The 23,597-nt window shown below is 47.2% G+C and overlaps 1 protein-coding gene across 3 annotated transcripts in view; it reads left to right on the forward strand.

Moving 5' to 3' along the window:
* AMPD3 (adenosine monophosphate deaminase 3) overlaps positions 1 to 23,597 on the forward strand; it is a 44,718-nt gene that overhangs the window by 11,791 nt on the left and 9,330 nt on the right. For all 3 annotated transcript variants that reach the window (XM_083164724.1, XM_083164725.1, XM_083164723.1), the window contains exons 2-12: positions 288 to 513; positions 5,781 to 5,997; positions 7,026 to 7,191; positions 8,142 to 8,358; positions 11,523 to 11,652; positions 15,362 to 15,556; positions 15,761 to 15,892; positions 18,156 to 18,319; positions 18,544 to 18,670; positions 18,879 to 19,042; positions 21,077 to 21,197. In XM_083164724.1, coding sequence (XP_083020850.1) covers positions 293 to 513; positions 5,781 to 5,997; positions 7,026 to 7,191; positions 8,142 to 8,358; positions 11,523 to 11,652; positions 15,362 to 15,556; positions 15,761 to 15,892; positions 18,156 to 18,319; positions 18,544 to 18,670; positions 18,879 to 19,042; positions 21,077 to 21,197 — 1,854 coding nt within the window. In that variant the 5' untranslated portion in view covers positions 288 to 292. The remainder of the gene's footprint in view (positions 1 to 287; positions 514 to 5,780; positions 5,998 to 7,025; positions 7,192 to 8,141; positions 8,359 to 11,522; positions 11,653 to 15,361; positions 15,557 to 15,760; positions 15,893 to 18,155; positions 18,320 to 18,543; positions 18,671 to 18,878; positions 19,043 to 21,076; positions 21,198 to 23,597) is intronic.

Below are 23,597 nucleotides of genomic sequence, written 5' to 3' on the forward strand. Positions count from 1 at the left end.
GTGTTTCAAGAAAACATTTCCATAAAATATGCATATATGTCATTTGCATGGATAAAAGGACCATTTTACAGAACATTAGCAACAATGACTTCATCCAGAAGTATGCAAAACATGTGTGCATGAGACAGGACAATAGGAGACTTCTTTTGTCTGTGTAAAGTGTGTAATTATCCATGTTCATGATTCAGTAATGCACAATGGGAACATGCCTTGTATAAATCTTCAATTGTCTGTGGTCCTTATAAGAGAATGGGAATTCTGACTTAATACCCTGTGTTTACCTGTAGGAGATATGCCTCGTACCTTTCCCCGCCTTAGTATTTCAGAGGTGGATGAACACGTCCGTCTTCTGGCTGAGAAAGTCTTTGCCAAAGTTCTACGAGAAGAAGACAACAAAGATGCCTTCTCCCTCTTCACTGTCCCAGAGGATTGTCCTATTGGACAGAAAGAGGCCAAAGAAAGGGAGCTAGAGAAAGAGATAGCAGATCAGAAGTCTGCTGAAACCGTGAAGAGGTTTGTGTTCATACAAGGTTTGCATGTAACCATTTGTAATTAGGATCCATGTTGGAGAACACAGCAATTATGGTGATAAGATACAGATGTGTCCACATACATATATCCTAAATTTCATAGTAGACAGTGTTTAGCGCGACTGGGTAGTGCCAAGTGTATGTTTTGCAACAGTTTCCATTAAAATGTGTCTAAAAACAGCATATCAGAATGAAAGAATGCATAATCAGCTTCTGCTGATTAAAATGATATGCAGCATGCCTATATTCTGTGTGTGACTACGACTGTATCTACAGTATGAAATGCTACGGTGCAGAGTTTTACTGGAAAACACTGTAACATTCCATTTCTTTTGCAGATGCAGTCACAGAATGTAAGCATGCCACATATCATTTTAGTCAGCAGAAGCTGCTTGTGCGTCCAATTTGAACGGTTTTGTAAATACAATATATTTTAATGGAGAAATTAACATGTAAAGACGCTTGTAGATACTGTCCCATTGAGCTAATATGTTATGTGTACCGTGACTTAAAGCACACAGAGGATAGATGTATGTGGACACATTTGTACAAAGTCCTACGTACCTGGGCTGCAGAGTTTTCCGGTATCTAGTGGATCCCGTTTCTAGTATTATCTATGCTTCTAGTAAGGAACTGTCTGCATGTACAGCATTTGCCGTATCATTTTAAGTCACAGAGCAATTATTAGATCATTAAGGTCATGCGGCAGAATCATGCTATGCAGACTGTCCCCCATATAAGATAGATAGCTGACTGAAAGACAATAGGCACCCACCTCGCTAAAAGAGTGCCAGGAGTAACCCCCCCCCCCCCCCCTGCACACTGATAAATGCGTCTGTAACACCAACATTCTAGATATACCATTGCGCTCTCCTTATGTAACCCAGACACATATATTACTGCAACCTCCCAGTGTAACCCAGGCACATATACTAATGCTTCCTCCAGGTGTAACCCAGGCACATACAGTATACTAATGCTCTCTCCTGGTGTAACCCAGGCACATATACTACTGCTCTCTCCCCCTGTAACCCAGGCACATATACTAATGCTACCTCCAGGTGTAACCCAGGCACATATACTACTGCTCTCTCCTGGTGTAACCCAGGCACATATACTACTGCTCTCTCCTGGTGTAACCCAGGCACATATACTACTGCTCTCTCCCCCTGTAACCCAGGCACATATACTAATGCTACCTCCAGGTGTAACCCAGGCACATATACTACTGCTCTCTCCTGGTGTAACCCAGGCACATATAATACTGCTCTCTCCTGGTGTAACCCAGGCACATATACTACTGCTCTCTCCCGGTGTAACCCCGGCACATACACTACTGCTCTTTCCCGGTGTAACCCAGGCACAAATACTACTGCTCTCTCCTGGTGTAACCCAGGCACATATACTACCGCTCTCTCCCGGTGTAACCCAGGCACATATACTACTGCTCTCTCCCGGTGTAACCTAGGCACATATACTACTGCTCTCCTGCTGTAACCCAGGCACATATACTACTGCTCTTTCCCAGTGTAACCCAGGCACATATACTACTGCTCTTTCCCAGTGTAACCCAGGCACATATACTACTGCTCTTTCCCGGTGTAACCCAGGCACAAATACTTCTGCTCTCTCCTGGTGTAACCCAGGCACATATACTACCGCTCTCTCACGGTGTAACCCCGGCACATATACTACTGCTCTCTCCCGGTGTAACCCAGGCACATATACTACTGCTCTCTCCTGGTGTAACCCAGGCACATATACTACTGCTCTTTCCCGGTGTAACCCAGGCACATATACTACTGCTCTCTCCCGGTGTAACCCAGGCACATATACTACTGCTCTCTCCCGTTGTAACCCAGGCACATATACTACTGCTCTCTCACGGTGAAACCCAGGCACACTGCTCGCTCTCCGGTGTAACCCAGGCACATATACTACTGCTCTCCTGCTGTAACCCAGGCACATATACTACTGCGCTCTCCTGCTGTAACCCAGGCACATATACTACTGCTCTTTCCCAGTGTAACCCAGGCACATATACTGTCAGCGTAGGGTGTTTCCCCTCTGCTGTCAATGTTTTGTACTCAGTCTTGGCACTTTTATGAAAGACTGATGGAGTTTCTTGCCACACATTGGCTGTTTAGCTGCATCTATGGCCGGCAGCTGTAGAAATGACAGGAATAAACAAGGAGCTTGTGTAAAATCCTTTCAGACAAAGAAAGAGTGTAGTGGATGCAGGAATGGAATCACCAGTATAAAATGACTCAATAGAACATGTGTGGGTAGTTTGGCCATCATGCCTGTGGTGTTGCGGGGGGGGGGGGGGGGGGGTTACTGTGACCCTTAGAGGACGGTCCATCACATTAATCTTGCTGCAGTATTACACAGGTGTCCGTCCCACTGTATCACTGTCCCAATATCAGATAATACTTTACCCCGTTACAATTTGAGCCAAGACCCTAAGCTGGGAGACACTGGGATGATGTCAACACAATATGTGGTCACCGTATGAATCAGAACGTGTGTAGTGTGTATCCCCAATAGTGTGTATCCCCAATTTGTGCTGCACGACCGACTGGGCGATATCGTTAGTGACATCATACATCAACAACTATTGGCTCATCATTGGGACCAGTGGCAACTACTTACCTGAGTACTTATGTAATATCTGGACTCCCGGTTTTCTTATGAGACCGTGTCCCCTCGCGGGGCTTGCTGTGCTCGCCACACTATATAAAATCAACTCCATGCGTAGTTGGATAGTAGGGTTATGAAAAAATGGGGTGCATTTAACATGGAAGCCCAGATAATACATAAGTACCCTTACCTGAATGTCCAGGGGTTCTGCAATGCTCCCCCCCCCCCCCCCCCAGCCCCGGTTACTAACATCTGACATCAATTGGAGGTGGGGCTTAGGTCTGGCGGTAGCAATGGGTGGTGCTTAGGTCCAGGGGCAGTGCATAACTATGGCGCTTTTAAGTAGGCCAGCTTCTATGGACTGCATCAGCTGCATTCCTTTGAAGCCAGATAGGGCTGATGTTATAGTGGGGGGGGGGGGCATGGGAAGCGCTCTATCTGCTATGGCAGTCTGTACTGACAGTCCCAGGGGGATAAAACACTATCCCAGGACTGCCTGTCTGGCTGTGATTAGCAGGGAGTGCTTCCAAAGGGAAGTCCCTGCCACTGCCGGCAGTCCTTGCAGGTGGAAGATTTTACTGTAGTCCCTAGGTAGACCCACCATGGATTGGGACATGTGCCTCTAAGACTGAGTAAAGGAAGGAACAGACTGGGGCAGGTTTATGGTTAGGAACAAATCCAAATACTGGCTGCAAAATAATTTTGTGCTATGGGGCGGGGGGATGTAGAATGATTGGTGTGAGGGGGGAGGGGGGTTTGCGGAAGGTGCGGCCTCACCTTACTCTAAAATACAGCATATAGAAGGGTCACCACTTTTGGCAAACAATACGGCATGTTCAGACACCAGTTCTGCATCTGCCAATCATTGTGTGTAACTGCTAATCACCTCCTGTTCACTCACTATCTACACAGGACTGTATTTGGGATGCATCCACCCTGCGGTAAACCCTACCACAGACATTCCCTGCTCCCACCCACTGTTACAGAACTGTATTTGGGATGCATCCACCCTGCGGTAAACCCTACCACAGACATTCCCTGCTCCCACCCACTGTAACAGGACTGTATTTGGGATGCGCCCACCCTGCGGTATACCCTACCACATTCATTCCCTGCTCCCACGCACTGTTACAGGACTGTATTTGGGATGCATCCACCCTGCGGTAAACCCTACCACAGTCATTCCCTGCTCCCACCCACTGTAACAGGACTGTATTTGGGATGCGCCCACCCTGCGGTAAACCCTACCACAGACATTCCCTGCTCCCACCCACTGTTACAGAACTGTATTTGGGATGCATCCACCCTGCGGTAAACCCTACCACAGACATTCCCTGCTCCCACCCACTGTAACAGGACTGTATTTGGGATGCGCCCACCCTGCGGTATACCCTACCACATTCATTCCCTGCTCCCACGCACTGTTACAGGACTGTATTTGGGATGCATCCACCCTGCGGTAAACCCTACCACAGACATTCCCTGCTCCCACCCACTGTTACAGAACTGTATTTGGGATGCATCCACCCTGCGGTAAACCCTACCACAGACATTCCCTGCTCCCACCCACTGTTACAGAACTGTATTTGGGATGCATCCACCCTGCGGTAAACCCTACCACAGACATTCCCTGCTCCCACCCACTGTTACAGAACTGTATTTGGGATGCATCCACCCTGCGGTAAACCCTACCACAGACATTCCCTGCTCCCACCCACTGTTACAGAACTGTATTTGGGATGCACCCACCCTGCGGTATACCCTACCACAGTCATTCCCTGCTCCCACCCACTGTTACAGGACTGTATTTGGGATGCGCCCACCCTGCGGTAAACCCTACCACAGACATTCCCTGCTCCCACCCACTGTAACAGGACTGTATTTGGGATGCACCCACCCTGCGGTATACCGCAGGTCATTACGATAAATAAAAAAGTTTGCTTGACAATTTTCACACCAAATTTGACAAAATGCACTTGGCACTCAAAGGGTTAAGCCTACAAAATGGCTGCCTCCATAAATTCCAGAGGTGGCTGGATAATAAATTCACACCAGCTGAATGTATGATCTTACTATTTAATGAGGCGGATTTGGCAGAAGTTACTGTCGTGTCGGTAATGAATTCTCTGTTGTTGGCCACGCTGCTCTAACTTATGAGATATTTGTACATGGACAAACAGGAGTTGACTGAGCTGAAATACTCTGTGCCATTACACCTGTTCTTCCAGCCTCCACCACCACTTCATCGTCATTGTGCCTGTGGGTAACCAGACCTAACATAATATGCGTTCTGAATCTAATTAAAGATAGCAAAATACCCCCCCAAAAAACCTTATGATTAATAATGAAAGAATAACAATGACCTTTGACCCTACATTTTCGCTGCATACCCAAACTTAACCGAATTTGTCCAGCAAATGGGCGTCCCATATGTCTAACCAATGTGCTGCCTGCGGGGAAGTTGGGAGGTTTAGTGGTTTTTGTGAATTTCCCTACAGTATGAGGGAGTCCCATCATGTGAACGGTTTCATGTACCACGTCATGTTCCATGTCATTAAATGCACTTATTACTTCTTTGCATTGTAACCTGTGTACTTTTCTGGAATATAGGAAGAAAAGTTTCAAGATCATTCGTTCCCAATCATTGTCTCTTCAAATGCCCCCTCATGACTGGAAGGCACCATCATCAATCACACCCATTCCATCACCTGTATCTCCTGTACAGCCACCCATACCCACCCTAAGAGGCCCTGGTCAAGTTCTCCAAGTACCATATGATGGCCCAGAATTTCAGAGAGTATCCATTAGTGGGGATTACTGTGCCGGGGTAAGGACACCGCTCCCCTCTTTCCATATGCATTCTTTCTAACCCTCCCCCTACAGTAAATGGCCCGGACGCCATAAGATCAGCTGTTGCTTAGCTCAGTCTGCCATTTTGACACAACTTTATTAAACGGCTTCCTTTTTAACAATTGACTTCATGCTAAATTAAGGGCAAATAAATGCAAAGTAAATTACCATCCTCTGTGGCAACAAACTGAGGCCTTGATTCTCAGCTGCAAACTTTGCCGATGGTCTCAGAGTTTACCAATCTTTAAAAAAAGTTTTTCTACTGCTATTTGGTATTAGCCCAAAATCACAGACTTGAGCCTGCTAAAGGACACAATAATGGACACAGCATCGTTCAGCTCTGAACTGAAGGCCTGGTCGCTCATTTGCAAAGTTGCAGTTGTCCGAGCAAATCTGCAAATGAATTGTGAATGATTCGCCATTGGGTATCATCTCACAAAATCAAATGCAATTCCCGAATGATCTAAAGGTTTTTGAAGTCTGTGCAAATGTGAGTAGGTCTGAGCCTTCCCCTAATCTGTCAGTCAACCTCCGCCCACTTTGCGTTAAGGATCCATAAACATTTTCTTTAGTTATTCACTAGATATTCCGTGCACGGAAAGCATGTGCAGTCATTAGATAATCGATCGCTTTGCAAATTCACGGATCAGCGACACCATGCTAAATGATCCCGTGGGCCCTGAATCGGTCCAGATACGTAAAAAAAATATCATTGATATTTTTGGCTGGGACGATGCTGATTTCTTGGGGTTTGATGCACTGAAAAATAATTGCGATTGACGAAATCAGGCGGGTTGATATCAAAGAGAGATTACCAGCCAACCAGGTTCTAGCTTTCACGTTACAAGCAACGTTTGAAAAATGGCAGTTAGGGGCTGCTTGGTTGGCACTTCTTGCTTTTTATAAATAACCACCTAAAGCTTATCTTTAGTGTTGACTTGAAACAAATATTTCCTAGTGTAAATAATTCTTATGTTCTGTACTCACAACAAAACCAATCCCCAGGTCACCGTTGACGACTACGAACAAGCCGCCATTGGACTCGCAAAAGCTTTATTAATACGGGAAAAATACTCACGGTTGGCATATCATCGATTCCCCAGAACTACCGCTCGGTATTTGGCTGAAATTAATGATGAAACCTGGAATCCGGAAGATGAGGTGTATCCAGGTACCGACTTCAGCCTTCTTTGATTTTTTTTTTTTTTGGGGGGGGGGGGGGGGGGGGAGGGAAGTAATTAGTTTGTTATGTTCTACGGAGAAAGTATCACAGTGCCTCCTACAGGCGGCAGGGAGATTTACAATACCCTCCCATGGATCCACGGTATGGGATGTAGTCAAAGTATTTGCATACATGGTTGACAATGAGAAGAGACACCATGATTTCTATCCCGGCATGGTACATTGGCTGAAGCTCCATTTATCATGCAATGAGTTTTAAATAGCTAAAACTCATTGATAAATGGGACTCATAGTTACTGAAAAATATGATAAAAAAAATGAAGCCATTTGACTTATTGTACAGAGCTGTACCTGCCTATTATACAATGTATACAGGCGATGCATAACTAACCATTGCAGTCAGCGGTGTAAGTTTGTCCCAGTTGCCCAGAGGCAAATATATTGGTGCCTCCCCCCCACACAAACACACACCACCTTATATGAATATATGTATGTGTGTGTGTATTATGATGAGTGTCCTGCTAGGAGGGGAAGTCAGCCACAGAAGCAATATCAATGTATTTCAATTAACTTGCAGGGAAAGAGAGGTGCCCCCTTGGGGGGCAGGAGCCCGGTGGCAGCTGACTCCATTGCCTCCCAGAGTTACACCTCTGTAATTTGAGTAATGTATATACGCATGGATACCCAAATATGACCCTATGCTGACTCACATACATGAACTTACAACCGGTAAGGTGGATCGCGATAGGGGGGGAGGTTGCTGGGCAAGCGGTTACACGAAAGCGGTTTGTGAAGCAAGGCCACTGAGAAATATGGGAGACCTGGCCACACCCCCTCCTGGAAAAACCTATGCTATCAACTCTATGCTTATACTGTATATATAATTGGCATTATATACAAAGTGATTGCTTCATATTCCCCTCCCTATCTATTTTGCAGACTTTTACCCTCCGCCGGTGGGCGAGGACCCCTATAATTTAGAAAATGTTCCAGCAAACTTGTGTTATGTAGTGAAAATGAAGGGTGGTATCCCCTACGTGTATGACAATGAAGAGATGGCGAAGGCGAATGAGCCCCGCAGCTTGCCGTACCCGGACCTGGAAACGTACACTCTGGATCTCAGTCACATCCTCGCTCTCATTGCTGATGGTCCAACGTAAGTCATGAGATCGGTGTCTATTCCTTATGTACTAAGATGCACATGAATATCTCAGCAACACAAAATAACCTGTTTCACTATGAGCTGGACACCGGGTGCGATGGTGACATTATCTCCTATCTCTATAAATGATGGGGGTTGATGTCACCATATTATATATGACATTTCTGTGACATTAGCTGTCCCTAGAACAGCCCAGGCCGCCCCTTCGTGTGGTTATGAAACAATACTATCCCATATAGCCCCAGAGGTGACCCTGTGACAGCTGTGTGATATATCTTATGTATAATGACAAGTACCAGTGAGGATTCCAAGCATCAGTAGGGAGCTGGGAGCTCGGCATTCAGAAGCCAAACATGTGACACTGTTCTAACAAGCTGCGGCCTTCCTAGCCGGCTAATGGAACAGGTTTGTCTGGTTCCTCTGTAAATGTTTAAATCAGAGAGCTCTATTAAATAAGGGAACATGGTATGCGCCTAATGATTCACCTGCCCTCTCTCACCTGTGTGCAATCCTGCCTTCTCTCACCTGCGTGCCTCCCACTCCCTGCCCTCTCTCACCTGCGTGCAATCCTGCCCTCTCTCACCTGCATGCCTCCCACTCCCTGCCCTCTCTCACCTGCATGCAAACCTGCACTCTCACCTGTATGCCCACTGCTGCCCTCTCTCACCTGTAAACCCCCTGCTGCCCTCTCTCACCTGTAAACCCCCTGCTGCCCTCTCTCACCTGTATACCCCCTGCTGCCCTCTCTCACCTGTATACCCCCTGCTGCCCTCTCTCACGTGTATGCCCCCTGCTGCCCTCTCTCACCTGTATTACCCCCTGCTGTCCTCTAACCTGTATTCCCCCTGCTGCCCTCACTCACCTGCATGCCTCCCTTCCCCTACCCTCTCTCACTGGCATGCCCCCTACCCTCTCTCACTGGCATGCCCCCTACCCTCACTCACCTGCAAGCCCCCTACCCTCTCTCACCGGCATGCCCCCTACCCTCTCTCACTGGCATGCCTCCCACCCCCTACCCTCTCTCACTGGCATGCCCCCTACCCTCTCTCACTGGCATGCCCCCTACCCTCACTCACCTGCAAGCCCCCTACCCTCACTCACCTGCAAGCCCCCTACCCTCTCTCACCGGCATGCCCCCTACCCTCTCTCACTGGCATGCCTCCCACCCCCTACCCTCTCTCACTGGCATGCCCCCTACCCTCACTCACCTGCAAGCCCCCTACCCTCTCTCACTGGCATGCCCCCTACCCTCTCTCACTGGCATGCCCCCTACCCTCACTCACCTGCAAGCCCCCTACCCTCTCTCACTAGCATACCCCCTGCCCTCACTCACCTGCAAGCCCCCTACCCTCTCTCACTGGCATGCCCCCTACCCTCACTCACCTGCAAGCCCCCTACCCTCTCTCACTGGCATGCCCCCTACCCTCTCTCACTGGCATGCCCCCTACCCTCACTCACCTGCAAGCCCCCTACCCTCTCTCACTAGCATACCCCCTGCCCTCACTCACCTGCAAGCCCCCTACCCTCTCTCACTGGCATGCCCCCTGCCCTCACTCACCTGCAAGCCCTCTACCCTCTCTCACTGGCATGCCCCCTGCCCTCACTCACCTGCAAGCCCTCTACCCTCTCTCACTGGTTCTTTCTCTACTGCCAGTACTCATGTGCATTGTTTGTGCTCTTTCACCGGCTTATACCAGGATTGCCTACTTTTGAAAAATCATTTCAGGGAGAAAAGTTAAAGACATGGGGCGGGCCATGTATCACCAGGGGTGGGCCATGCATCACCAGGGGGCGGGCCATGTGGGCCCTGCTGTACCTGGCTCCTGGGCCCTTCCAGTACCATGGACACAGACCCCTCTTGCTACTTCAGTCCCTGCATCGCTGATGCATTCTCATCATCACCCCAGCCTGGTCCCCATAACAACTGCTGTAACCTGCTGCCTAAAATGTGACGGCTCCGTGCTGCGGCTAGAGCTTCTAATAATGATTAATGCTATTTATTATGTGTACAATGGCGCAGTAACAAATATATAGTCCTGTTATAGAACAGAGCTGCGAATAATGGGGATGGAGGTGTGGGTGATAACCTGGCCCGTACTACAACAGTTTGGGATGATGTATGACAGTCCAGCGGTATGTTGCAGGGGCTAGCGTTCCTACCCTCCTGCAGTGCACCTCCGCTTATGGTACCTTAATGTGCAGTGTGCACTTTGATGTTATAAACATGCAGAGTCCGCAGTTGATGATGTTACTGGTCCTCTGGCGTGTGCTCCGTCCCCGCAGCTCTGTTCATTGCTGGGACCTGCATGCAACGCTGCCTAGCGACGCTTCCGGGTAGGTGTTGTCGCAAGACTTCACCTCCACGAGCACGCTGGCAACAGAGTTCATGGCCTTATTCTAGTTCACTCTTTCTGACAAAATTCTTAGATGGACAAAACCATGTGCACTGCAGGTGGGGCAGATGTAATGTGCAGAGAGAATTAGATTTGGGTGGGGTTTTACTTCAAAGTGAGATCTATATTGCAGTGTAAAAATAAAGCAGTCAGTATTTACCCTGAACAGAAATAAAATAACTCACCCAAATATAATTCTCTCTGCACATTTGACATCTGCCCCCCTGCAGTGCACATGGTTTTGTCCATCTAAGAAGGAATTTGTCAGAAAGAGTGAACTAGAATAAGGCCCTCAGTGCGCTCGACTCTCTCTATCAAGATTGGGGTGATGCTGTTTCGGCCGGGCAGGCGTTGGCGGCAACATCGCGGGCATCTAGCGCATGCAAAGAACGCAGCGCAGATGATCTTGCAGCAGCTGTGGGAGAAACGGGTCCTCTCCCGGGAGTCTGTGAGATGTCCTAGGATTCTCACGGACATTCCTGGAGAGTCGGCAACCCTGGCTTATACCCAGGCCGGTGTCCGCTGTCTATACCCAGACAGGTGTCTCTCCTGATTCTCAGTAATGGGTAAGGGTTAATCTGCGTGTGGCACAAAAATGTCACCTGCTGTTATTGCTTATTCTGGGGATGAAATAACAGCCGTGTCCTGTGATGTTATTATTACACATGCAGATGCTATATTAGAGCTGGGTGTTGCAATCACTGTCTGAGCAATCCTTTAAGAAAACGAAGTAACCTTAGTCCCTCTTTGTAAATCCTTCCACAGAAAAACCTACTGTCACCGCAGACTTAATTTCCTGGGATCCAAGTTTAATCTTCACGAAATGCTGAATGAGATGGCCGAACTGAAAGAACTGAAAGGTGTCCCCCATCGGGATTTCTATAACGTCAGGAAGGTGGGTATATTACCCCTAGACTTTGTCCCGGGGTTGGCCAAACCGGTCATCAACATCTACCAGCAGTCCATGTTTTCCAGAACACCTGTGGATCTGTAGAATGTGTCGTTAGGAATGAATGCAGTACATGTTTAAAAAAAATGTGACAGTTAGTAATGACTGCACCTGTGCACCAACTAAGTGGGCTGGGAAATGTGACAGCTAGTAATGACTACACCTGTGCATCAACTAGGAGGTCTAGGAAATGTGACCGTTAGTAACGACTGCATCTGTGCACCAACTAAGTGGGCTAGGAAATGTGACAGTTAGTAATGACTACACCTGTGCACCTACTAGGTAGTCTGGAAAATGTGTCAGTGATGACTACACTTGCACACTAGCTAGGTGGTCTGGGAAAGTGGCTGTTTGTAATGACTACACCTGTGCACCAGCTAGGTGGTCTGGGAAAGTGACCATTAGTAATGACTACACTTGTGTACCAGCTAGTTGGACTGGGAAAGGTGACAGTTATACCCCTTTTACACTGCTGCAAAAACCTGGGTTTTTATCTTGTTGACCCGGGTCAGTGGCGGTGTAAAAGGGGTTAACCCATGTCCCTTTACACAGAACTTCTACCCGGGGCCTGACCAGGGTAGAACAAGGGAAGGACCTGGGTAGAGGGCAGTGTAAATGGGTATGCCTGGTCATCTAACCCAGCTCCTGTTTACAGCAATGGGGAAAGCCCAACCTCCAGACGCAGTGTCCTGAGGTCCCCCTGGAGGTTGGGTGGGGGGAGTACACAGCCTCCGCTGCTGTCTGTTGTACTCAGTTGTAGACATGATGGGTGAAACGTTAGATGACTTAGTCGGTGTGGACACTGAGAGGTTGTAGAGATGATGGATGATACATTAGATGACTTGGTCAGTGTGGACACTGAGAGGTTTATAGAGATGATGGGTGATACGTTAGATGACTTGGTCGGTGTGGACATTGAGAGGTTGTAGAGATTATAGTCGTTAGGTGGTATGACTTGGTGTGGATACTGAGAGGATGTAGAGATGATGAGTGATACCTTAGATGACTTGGTCGGTGTGGACACTGAGAGGTTGTAGAGATGATGAATAATACGTTAGTTGACTTGGTCGGTGTGGACACTGAGGTTGTAGAGATGATGGGTGATCTGTTACATGACTTCGTCGGTGTGGACACTGAGAGATTGTAGAGATGATAGGTGATGCGTTAGATGACTTGGTCGGTGTGGACACTGAGAGGTTGTAGAGATGATGGATGATACATTAGATGACTTGGTCAGTGTGGACACTGAGAGGTTTATAGAGATGATGGGTGATACGTTAGATGACTTGGTCGGTGTGGACATTGACAGGTTGTAGAGATTATAGTCGTTAGGTGGTATGACTTGGTGTGGATACTGAGAGGATGTAGAGATGATGAGTGATACCTTAGATGACTTGGTCGGTGTGGACACTGAGAGGTTGTAGAGATGATGAATAATACGTTAGTTGACTTGGTCGGTGTGGACACTGAGGTTGTAGAGATGATGGGTGATCTGTTACATGACTTCGTCGGTGTGGACACTGAGAGATTGTAGAGATGATAGGTGATGCGTTAGATGACTTGGTCGGTGTGGACACTGAGAGGTTGTAGAGATGATGGGTGATACGTTAGATGATTTGGTCGGTGCAGACACTGAGGTTGTAGAGATTATAGTGGATAGGTGGTATGACTTGGTGTGGACACAGAGGATGTAGAGATGATGAGTGATACGTTAGATGACTTGGTCGGTGTGGACACTGAGAGGTTGTAGAGATGATGGGTGATCTGTTACATGACTTGGTCGGTGTGGACACTGAGAGGATGTAGAGATGATAAGTATTACGTTAGATTACTTGGTCAGTGTGGACACTGAGAGGTTGTAGAGATGATGGGTGATATGATAGATGACTTGGTCGGTGTGGACACTGAGAGGTTGTAGAGATGATGGGTGATATGTTAGATGACTTGGTCAGTGTAGACACTGAGAGGTTGTAGAGATGATGGGTGATACGTTAGATGATTTGGTCGGTGTGGACACTGAGAGGTAAAGAGATGATGGGTGATCTGTTACATGACTTCGTCGGTGTGGACACTGAGAGATTGTAGAGATGATGGGTGATGCGTTAGATGACTTGGTCGGTGTGGACACTGAGAGGTTGTAGAGATGATGGGTGATATGTTAGATGACTTGGTCGGTGTGGACACTGCGAGGTTGTAGAGATGGTGGGTGATACGTTAGATGACTTGGTCGGTGTGGACACTGAGGTTGTAGAGATGACTGACGGGTGATCTGTTACATGGTCGGTGTGGACACTGAGAGGTTATAGACATGATGGGTGATACGCATATTTGGGTTTGAAAATCTATTGGCGCTAATATGATAGAGGTTCGCCTATCTTGAGGGATAAATCCCCTAATCCCCAATGGAAAACGTGTGTGATACAAAAATATACTCTATATTTTGGCACTCCTCTTACGGACACTATGACGATTGAGTAAGGGTATTGAAAAAAAAATTAAACAAATTTATTGTATAGATACTCCCCTCTGGTGTGTTATAATTTGATTTTCCACTCTCCACAAAGCTCAAAGTAGAGTTTTTTTCTTTCAATCCTTCCCTCTGAGTTTTTATCAGGATTTATGGAATAAAAAATGAAAAAGAACCAATGTGTAAAACCGTCTCATATATCCGTCAATTTTTGAATGAGGGTATACTATTGACATACCCAAACTCACTATTTCAAGGTTAAAACAAACATATCATGGCTTCTTAAAAATAGGGTGGCGTAGCCCTACTTACGGTCAAATGTGTTCTTAAAACAGATTTATTTATAAACTCATTAAAACATTTTTTGATGAGATCTCAGAGTAAATGCAGTGACGTTTGTAGAGTCAACACACAAGTTTCAAAAGATCCGGATCTAAATCCTGTGCGGACATCCACTTCTCCACTCGCCTTCTTCTCATGAGGTCTGGTGCAGGTAAAAAGAAAAACACTAGTTTAGAAACAACATGTTTCGAGATGGGTTCTCTTCCTCAGAACGTCACACTTGACCGTGAGTAGGGTTACGCCACCCTATTTTAAAGAAGCCATGATATGCTTGTTTTAACCTTGAAATAGTGAGTTTGGGTACGCCAATAGAATACCCTCATTCACGAATTGACGGATATATGAGATGGTTTTACACATTGGTTCTTTTTCATTTTTTTCCCCATAAGTCCTGATAAAAACTCAAAAGGATTGAAAGAAAAAAACTCTACTCTGAGCTTTGTGGAAAGTTCAAAATCGAATTATAACACACCAGAGGAGAGCATCTATACAATAAATTTGTTTTATGAGCGCCAAAATCTAGAGTATTTTTTTGTATCACACATGATGGGTGATACGTTAGATGACTTGGTCGGTGTGGACATTGAGAGATTGTAGAGATGATGGGTGATACGTTAGATGACTTGGTCGATGTGGGACACTGAGAGGTTGTAGAGATGATAGCTGTGACTGTATATTATACGACTTGGTGTGGACACTGAAATATTGCTGAGATAATTAGATGATTAATTAAATGGTTAATGTGGACACTTACAGATAATTAGGAGTGAATAAATTGGATTTGGTATATTCAGCCCTCCCAGCAGATTATAAGTAACCAACTCCAGTATTTTGATCTCTATGTAGGTAGACACCCACATCCATGCTGCAGCCTGTATGAACCAGAAACACCTTCTCCGATTCATTAAGCACACATACAGCAAGGAGTCGGACAGGGTGGTGGCTGAGAAGAATGGGCAAAAGATGACCCTCAAGGAACTATTTGACAGTCTTTACATGGACCCATATGATCTGACTGTAGACTCTCTCGATGTCCATGCGGTAAGGTATAATCTGTGATCCTGACTGGAAAGAGTCAAACTATTAATTTAAGAGTGCCACCGGAGCGTGATAGGTGGGCCAAAAAATATTCTAAGAACCTCAGTTATCCTCCAGGCTAAATAGCAAAGTATATTATTATTTTTCTGATTACCGATGTACTTCGAGCTTAAAGTGTGAACCAGCATTTTTCTGTTGTTGTCGCAGGGGCGACAAACGTTTCATCGTTTTGATAAATTCAATGCCAAGTACAACCCAGTGGGTGCAAGCGAGCTGAGGGACCTCTATCTGAAGACAGAGAACTACATAGAAGGGGAATATTTTGCTAGAATCATCAAGGTAGGATCAAGCTACTTTATTTATGTCCGCTTGTGTCACGTGGTGGTCACAGCAACCCTTTATGGGGCATGTTACCGGCAGTGTAACTAACCGTGTGCAGTCCTTTATGCGGCATGTTACCGGAGCAGTGTAACTAACCGCGTGCAATCCTTTATGCGGCATGTTACCGAAGCAGTGTAACTAACCGTGTGCAGTCCTTTATGCGGCATGTTACCGAAGCAGTGTAACTAACCGCATGCAAACCCTTTATGCGGCATGTTACCGGAGCAGTGTAACTAACCGCGTGCGACCCTTTATGGGGCATGTTACCGGCAGTGTAACTAACCGTGTGCAGTCCTTTATGCGGCATGTTACCGGAGCAGTGTTACTAACCGCGTGCAATCCTTTATGCGGCATGTTACTGAAGCAGTGTAACTAACCGTGTGCAGTCCTTTATGCGGCATGTTACCGAAGCAGTGTAACTAACCGCATGCAACCCTTTATGCGGCATGTTACCGGAGCAGTGTAACTAACCGCGTGCGACCCTTTAAGCGGCATGTTACCGAAGCAGTGTAACTAACCGCGTGTGACCCTTTATGCAGCATGTTACCGGATCAGTGTAACTAACTGCGTGCAACCTTTTATGCGGCATGTTACCGGAGCATTGTAACTAACCGTGTGCAGTCCTTTATGCGGCATGTTACCGGAGCAGTGTAACTAACCGTGTGCAGTCCTTTATGCGGCATGTTACCGGAGCAGTGTAACTAACCGTGTGCAGTCCTTTATGCGGCATGTTACCGGAGCAGTGTAACTAACCGTGTGCAGTCCTTTATGCGGCATGTTACCGGAGCAGTGTAACTAACCGTGTGCAGTCCTTTATGCGGCATGTTACCGGAGCAGTGTAACTAACTGCGTGCAATCCTTTATGCGGCATGTTACCGGAGCAGTGTAACTAACTGCGTGCAACCCTTTATGTGGCATGTTACCGGAGCAGTGTTACTAACCGCGTGCAACCCTTTATGCGGCATCTTACAGGAGCAGTGTAACTAACCGCGTGCAACCCTTTATGCGGCATGTTACCGGAGCAGTGTAACTAACCGTGTGCAGTCCTTTATGCGGCATGTTACCGGAGCAGTGTAACTAACCGCGTGCAACCCTTTATGCGGCATGTTACCGGAGCAGTGTAACTAACCGCGTGCAACCCTTTATGCGGCATGTTACCGGAGCAGTGTAACTAACCGTGTGCAGTCCTTTATGCGGCATGTTACCGAAGCAGTGTAACTAACCGTGTGCAGTACTTTATGCGGCATGTTACCGAAGCAGTATAACTAACCGTGTGCAGCCCTTTATGCGGCATGTTACCGGAGCAGTGTTACTAACCGCGTGCAACCCTTTATGCGAAATGTTACTGGAGCAGTGTAACTAACCGCGTGCAGCCCTTTATGCGGCATGTTACTGGAGCAGTGTAACTAACCGCGTGCAACCCTTTATGCGGAATGTTACCGGAGCAGTGTAACTAACCGCGTGCAACCCTTTATGCGGCATGTTACTGGAGCAGTGTAACTAACCGCGTGCAACCCTTTATGCGGCATGTTACCGGAGCAGTGTAACTAACCGCGTGCGACCCTTTATGCGGCATGTTACCGGAGCAGTGTAACTAACCGTGTGCAACCCTTTATGCGGCATGTTACCGGAGCAGTGTAACTAACCGCGTGCAATCCTTTATGCGGCATGTTACCGGAGCAGTGTAACTAACCGCGTGCAACCCTTTATGCGGAATGTTACTGGGGCAGTGCAACTAACCGCGTGCAGCCCTTTATGCGGCATGTTACTGGAGCAGTGTTACTAACCGCGTGCAACCCTTTATGCGGAATGTTACCGGAGCAGTGTAACTAACCGCGTGCAACCCTTTATGCGGCATGTTACTGGAGCAGTGTAACTAACCGTGTGCAACCCTTTATGCGGCATGTTACCGGAGCAGTGTAACTAACCGCGTGCAACCCTTTATGCGGCATGTTACCGGAGAAGTGTAACTAACCGTGTGCAACCCTTTTATACCAGGTTTTTCCAAGCAATGTAGTCACAGCACACTTATGGTCCAGGCTTTAATGATAGTCATGTGTGAGCACAGTTATTTTGATTTTGCCTTCTGTGCTCAACACGGAAATCCCTAAAGCCTGGACTGTTAGTGTACCTTGGCTGGGAAGCAAGCAAAAAATAAATAAATATAGAGATGTATAGCTTCCTGTTAGTGTCACCGGTAACATGGCTTCTGTCTCTCCAGGAAGTGGCCGGAGAGCTGGAGGACAGCAAGTACCAGTACACCGAGCCCCGGTTATCAATCTATGGACGGTCCCCTGGGGAATGGGACATCATGGCCAAGTGGTTCATCAAACACAAGTTGTACTCACCCAACATGCGCTGGATGATCCAGGTTCCCCGGATCTTGTACGTGAATCAGAGTGATTACAGGATATAGCGTTATTATATTATAGGGTCCTCTATGTAATGATGGGCCATAACTCCGGTAGCTCATTAAAGGGGGTTATGAGCTGTCATCTGCAGATGGCATTAGTGGCACAGTCATTTTATAGCATATATGTAATAGGACTCATACAATGCGATGATGATTGATGATGATGACCTAGCAAATGATCCATTGTGTCTTCCAGTGATATTTTTGCTACAAAAAAGATCCTTCCAGATTTTGGAAAAATGCTAGAAAATATTTTCTTACCTTTGTTTGAGGCAACAATTAACCCTTCGGATCACAAGGAGCTGCACCTTTTCCTAAACTATGTAAGTTACGGGGATCACAAATATTTATAAGTACTGTGTGTTTATATATATATTGTACTCACTAAGCCAGGGGTCCCCCCCATATGGTGAGTGTGGTGTTAATGTTTGGTTGGCGCTGGGCTAGGTCTCATTGCAGGATAAGTGGTTAATAGTGTAAGATATGAATTCAGTTATGATTCTATGAGAACTGAGATGTTTCTGCTTCCAGGTAACCGGCTTTGACAGCGTTGACGATGAATCGAAGCACAACGACCACATGTTCTCTAACAGGAGTCCCACCCCAGACCAGTGGACCCGCGAGCAGAACCCACCATACAGCTACTATCTGTACTACATGTACGCCAACATCATGCTGCTTAACAATCTACGCAAGTGAGTGGCCCCTGAGAACTGTCCCCTGAGTATGAGTGACCGGTGCACACTAGGGATCACCTACACAGGCTGATCCATTAGGGTGGTTTGAGGACCACGTTTGGGAACCTCTGAGAGATAACCTGATATAAGGGGATCCGATGTTCCCGCCACACTTGGTGAATGTGAGATGAGAACCCACAAAAGTATGGCCCCAAATTGTCTCCAAGGATGCTCCTAACTGCCAATGGGAACCTTAAAGTGACAATTATTTGGAGAGGGAGTAGTGTCTATGGATTGGATAATCTTCATGTGATAAAGGGCCCGATTCAGATCTGCTCACTGGCTACGAGGATTCGGTGCCCAGCGAGCAGCCAAACACCCCCCTCCTGTGCACGGCTGCGAATGCATTTATAGCCGTGCACACAGGGGGAAAAACCACTCACCATCCAATGATTTCCCCGCTGAGTAAGTCTACACTCACTGGGCACTCCGAAGAGCGGTGAGAGAAGGAGGCCGCTGCTGACGTCAGCGTCCCTCCCACCAAACGGCCGCTCCCCGTGCTTGCGCGGGTTTCCTCCCACAATCCAAAAATATACTGGTAGGTCAATTGGCTCACAAAAAAATTAACCCTAGAATGTCTGTGTGTGCGTGTTGTAGGGAATATAGATTGTAAGCTCCACTGGGGCAAGGACTGATGTGAATGTTCAACTATACTCTGTACAGCGCTGCAGAATATGTGTGCGCTATATAAATAACTAGTAATAATAGTCTCTGTACAGCGCTGCGGAATATGTGTGCGCTATATAATAACTAGTAATAATAGTCTCTGTACAGCGCTGCGGAATATGTGTGCGCTATATAATAACTGGTAATAATAGTCTCTGTACAGCACTGCAGAATATGTGTGCGCTATATAAATAACTGGTAATAATAGTCTCTGTACAGCGCTGCGGAATATGTGTGCGCTATATAATAACTGGTAATAATATTCTCTGTACAGCGCTGCGGAATATGTTTGCGCTATATAATAACTGGTAATAATAGTCTCTGTACAGTACTGCGGAATATGCGCGCGCTATATAAATAACTGGTAATAATAGTCTCTGTACAGCGCTGCGGAATATGTGTGCGCTATATAATAACTGGTAATAATAGTCTCTGTACAGCGCTGCGGAATATGTGTGCGCTATATAATAACTGGTAATAATATTCTCTGTACAGCGCTGTGGAATATGTGTGTGCTATATAATAACTGGTAATAATAGTCTCTGTACAGCGCTGCGGAATATGTGTGTGCTATATAATAACTGGTAATAATAGTCTCTGTACAGCGCTGCGGAATATGTGTGCGCTATATAATAACTGGTAATAATAGTCTCTGTACAGCGCTGCGGAATATGTGTGCGCTATATAAATAACTGGTAATAAATAATAATAATACAAATAATAATAATTATTATCCATTATATGCCCCATGGGGATGCGGTAGTTAGGTCGGCACAATAAAGGTCGACACTGGAAGGTCGACAGGGTCCTTAAATCAACTGGTGGAAGGTCAACCATGCAGAAGTTCGACACTGTTTTTTTTATTTTCCCCCCACTGAGGTTTCAGAACAGGCGGCAGGCCATGCCCTACCGTCTACAAGGGCATGGCGGGAGAACAGTGTGCCGAGTCCAAGTGCAGCGAGCGTTGCGAGCGGCTGCCGTACAGTGTCTAGAACTAGACGTCTACATCTAATCGCCTAAAAAAATACGTGTCGACCTTCTGCATTGTCAACCTTCGGCCGTTCGACCTACGGACCCTGTTGACCTTCAGTCCCAGTCGACCTTCTGCCTGTCGACCTTTCTTGGGTCAACCAAATGATCCATACCCGCCACATGGGTTCCACCGCACCTAAAAAGTACATAAACACATAATATTGACAATGGGAGCAGCCATGAGGAAAAGTGGGCTATGGGTATTTGTGATACCAGAAGAAAGTGCCGCTGCGGCGGTGCCACGGCTATTCCGTCATGTCACTGATACATTGTTTCCTTTTGTTCACCAATCAGAGAAAGGGGGATGAGCACGTTCCTGTTCCGGCCACACTGCGGAGAAGCCGGCTCCATCACACACCTGGTGTCGGCTTTCATAACCGCAGACAACATCTCTCACGGATTAAATCTCAAGAAGGTAAGAAGCTGTTGGGCTGCAATTGGCCGAGAACGATGAGAGTTGTAGTTTGTCCAAGCACTTGAAGAAAGAGGCCTCCCCTATACAGATGGAGCCATCCTCATGTAGCCCTTTAATAGGATTAAGTGATCAGGGCTGTCGGACTTAATTCTGTGTAGGGTGGCTAATTCCGGGATCGGGATTGGCGGGATCCCGGTATTTGGCCTCAAAAAGTCAGGGATTACCCGCTCAGAAGCTGCCTGGCTGTTCCCGAATCCCGACCCCAGTGTGCGGCCTGCGTAGCGTGACAGTAGAGGTCATGCTGCGCAGGCCACACCAGCGTCACCGCCCACTCTGATGCAGCCTCTGCTCCTGTGCCCGCCCCCTTCCACTCTCCTCCGCCCACCCACCTGCCTCTTCTCCTCCGCCTGCTGTCTGCTAAGGAGGAGGTGCACTTGCCGGGAGGCACCGTGCACCTCCAAACTCACTCCCGGCCGCCCGTCCGCTAATGTAAGTAAATGTGCGGGTTGGCCAGTGTGAGGATGTGTATGGGACATGCCTATAGGCATCCCTAATCCTATGCAAATCGCCTACTGTATTGTTCTATGTATTATATTGCAGCTGAGAACAATAGGCCTTGGTGAGCCAGAGAAGGCTCCATCTGTTTACTGTATATATACTGTGATACCACATATTTCTGTACCTCCCAACAAGGTGGTCTCTTTAAATTAAGGGTACTCTTTACCTAGCACGGCGCCCACGATGTCCATCGCGGTCATCGGGTGTAAAAAATCGCGGGCATCGCATGCACTACAGTAACGGGTGCGTTGCGACCGACGCGATGCCCGCGATTTCCCATAGGGATCAATGTTAAATTTTTCAATGGACGCGATTTTTCAGTTCAATGCCTCAATGCCCGCGATTTTGCCATAGGAAACAATGTTAAATGGGCCACAGAGCCCAAATAGGCACCCTTAGCAGTGAAATGGCCCCCACAATTGTTAACGACACCCCACGATCCACGCGAACCCGAAGCGTGGCGAGCGGCGGTGGTACGTGTCCTCCGACCTTTTCATACCCCCACTATCCACGTCGGCGTGGAGTTGAGAATAGAATAGTGTGGCGAGCACAGCGAGCCACCGAGCCCGAAGCGTGGCGAGCGAACGCGGATACCTTCACAGGTAAACGCGGCCCTACGCGGGCTTCACAGGTATCCGCGTCCCCTCGCGGGGCTCGCCACGCTTCGGGCTCGCCACACTATTCTATTCTCAACTCCACGCCGACGTGGATAGTGGGGGTATGAAAAGGTTGGAGGACGCGTACCGCCGCCCCTCGCGGGCTCGCTGCGCTCACCACGCTTCGGGTTCGCGTGGATCGTGGGGTGTCGTTAACAATTGTGGGGGACATTTCACTGCTAAGGGTGCCTATTTGGGCTCTGTGGCCCATTTAACATTGTTTCCTATGGCAAAATCGCGGGCATTGAGGCATTGAACTGAAAAATCGGGTCCATTGAAAAATTTAACATTGATCCCTATGGGAAATCGCGGGCGTCGCACCCATTACTTTAGTGCATGCGATGGACGCGATGCCCGCGATGGGCGCCGTCCTAGGTAAAGAGTGCCAAATTAAGTGCGCCACATGCATCGTCCCATAAATATACTTCTACATCTATCTATCTATCTATCTATCTATCTATCTATCTATCCATCTGTCTGTCTGTCTGTGTATCTGAAGCTAGACGTTATAGTTAATATAAATTTTTATGGCACCAAAAAGTGTTTGTAGCAAAGTACAGAAAAATGACAATAACGCACACAACCAATTAGCAGCACGGAGTGTGTAGTGGTTAGCATTACTGTCTCCCAGCACTGAGATCATCCGGTCCGGTTCCTACCATGGCCCTAACTGTGCAGAATTTGTATATTCTCCCCATGCTTGCGTGGGTTTCCTCCAGGCACTCCAGCTTCCACACACAATTGCTGGGGAAGAACCAAGAAGTCTAGAAGCTGTGATACTATATTCTCCAATTTCACCCTATATTTTAGGGATGGGGAACTTTTGGTCATCCAGCTAACATAGAAAGATAGAATGTGACGGCAGATAGGAACCACTTGGCCCATCTAGTCTGCCCCTTTTTTAAACATGTTACCTCAAACCATATTTGATCCTTATTTTTTTGTAAGGATATCAATATGCCTATCCCAAGCATGGTTAAATGGTACTACTGTATTTGCGTCTACCACCTCTGATGGGAGGCTATTCCACTTATCTACTACTCTTTCTGTGAAGTAATTCTTCCTCACATTTCCCCTGAATCTTCCTCCCTCTAGTTTCAGTGCATGTCCTCGTGTTCTGCTGCTCCTCTTCCTGTGAAGAATGTCTCCCACCTGTACATTCCTCCCCCTAGTGTCAGTGCATGTC

Source organism: Crinia signifera, chromosome 11 (assembly GCF_055691185.1).
Source record: "Crinia signifera chromosome 11, ASM5569118v1, whole genome shotgun sequence".
In the NCBI taxonomy this organism is placed as follows: domain Eukaryota; kingdom Metazoa; phylum Chordata; class Amphibia; order Anura; family Myobatrachidae; genus Crinia; species Crinia signifera.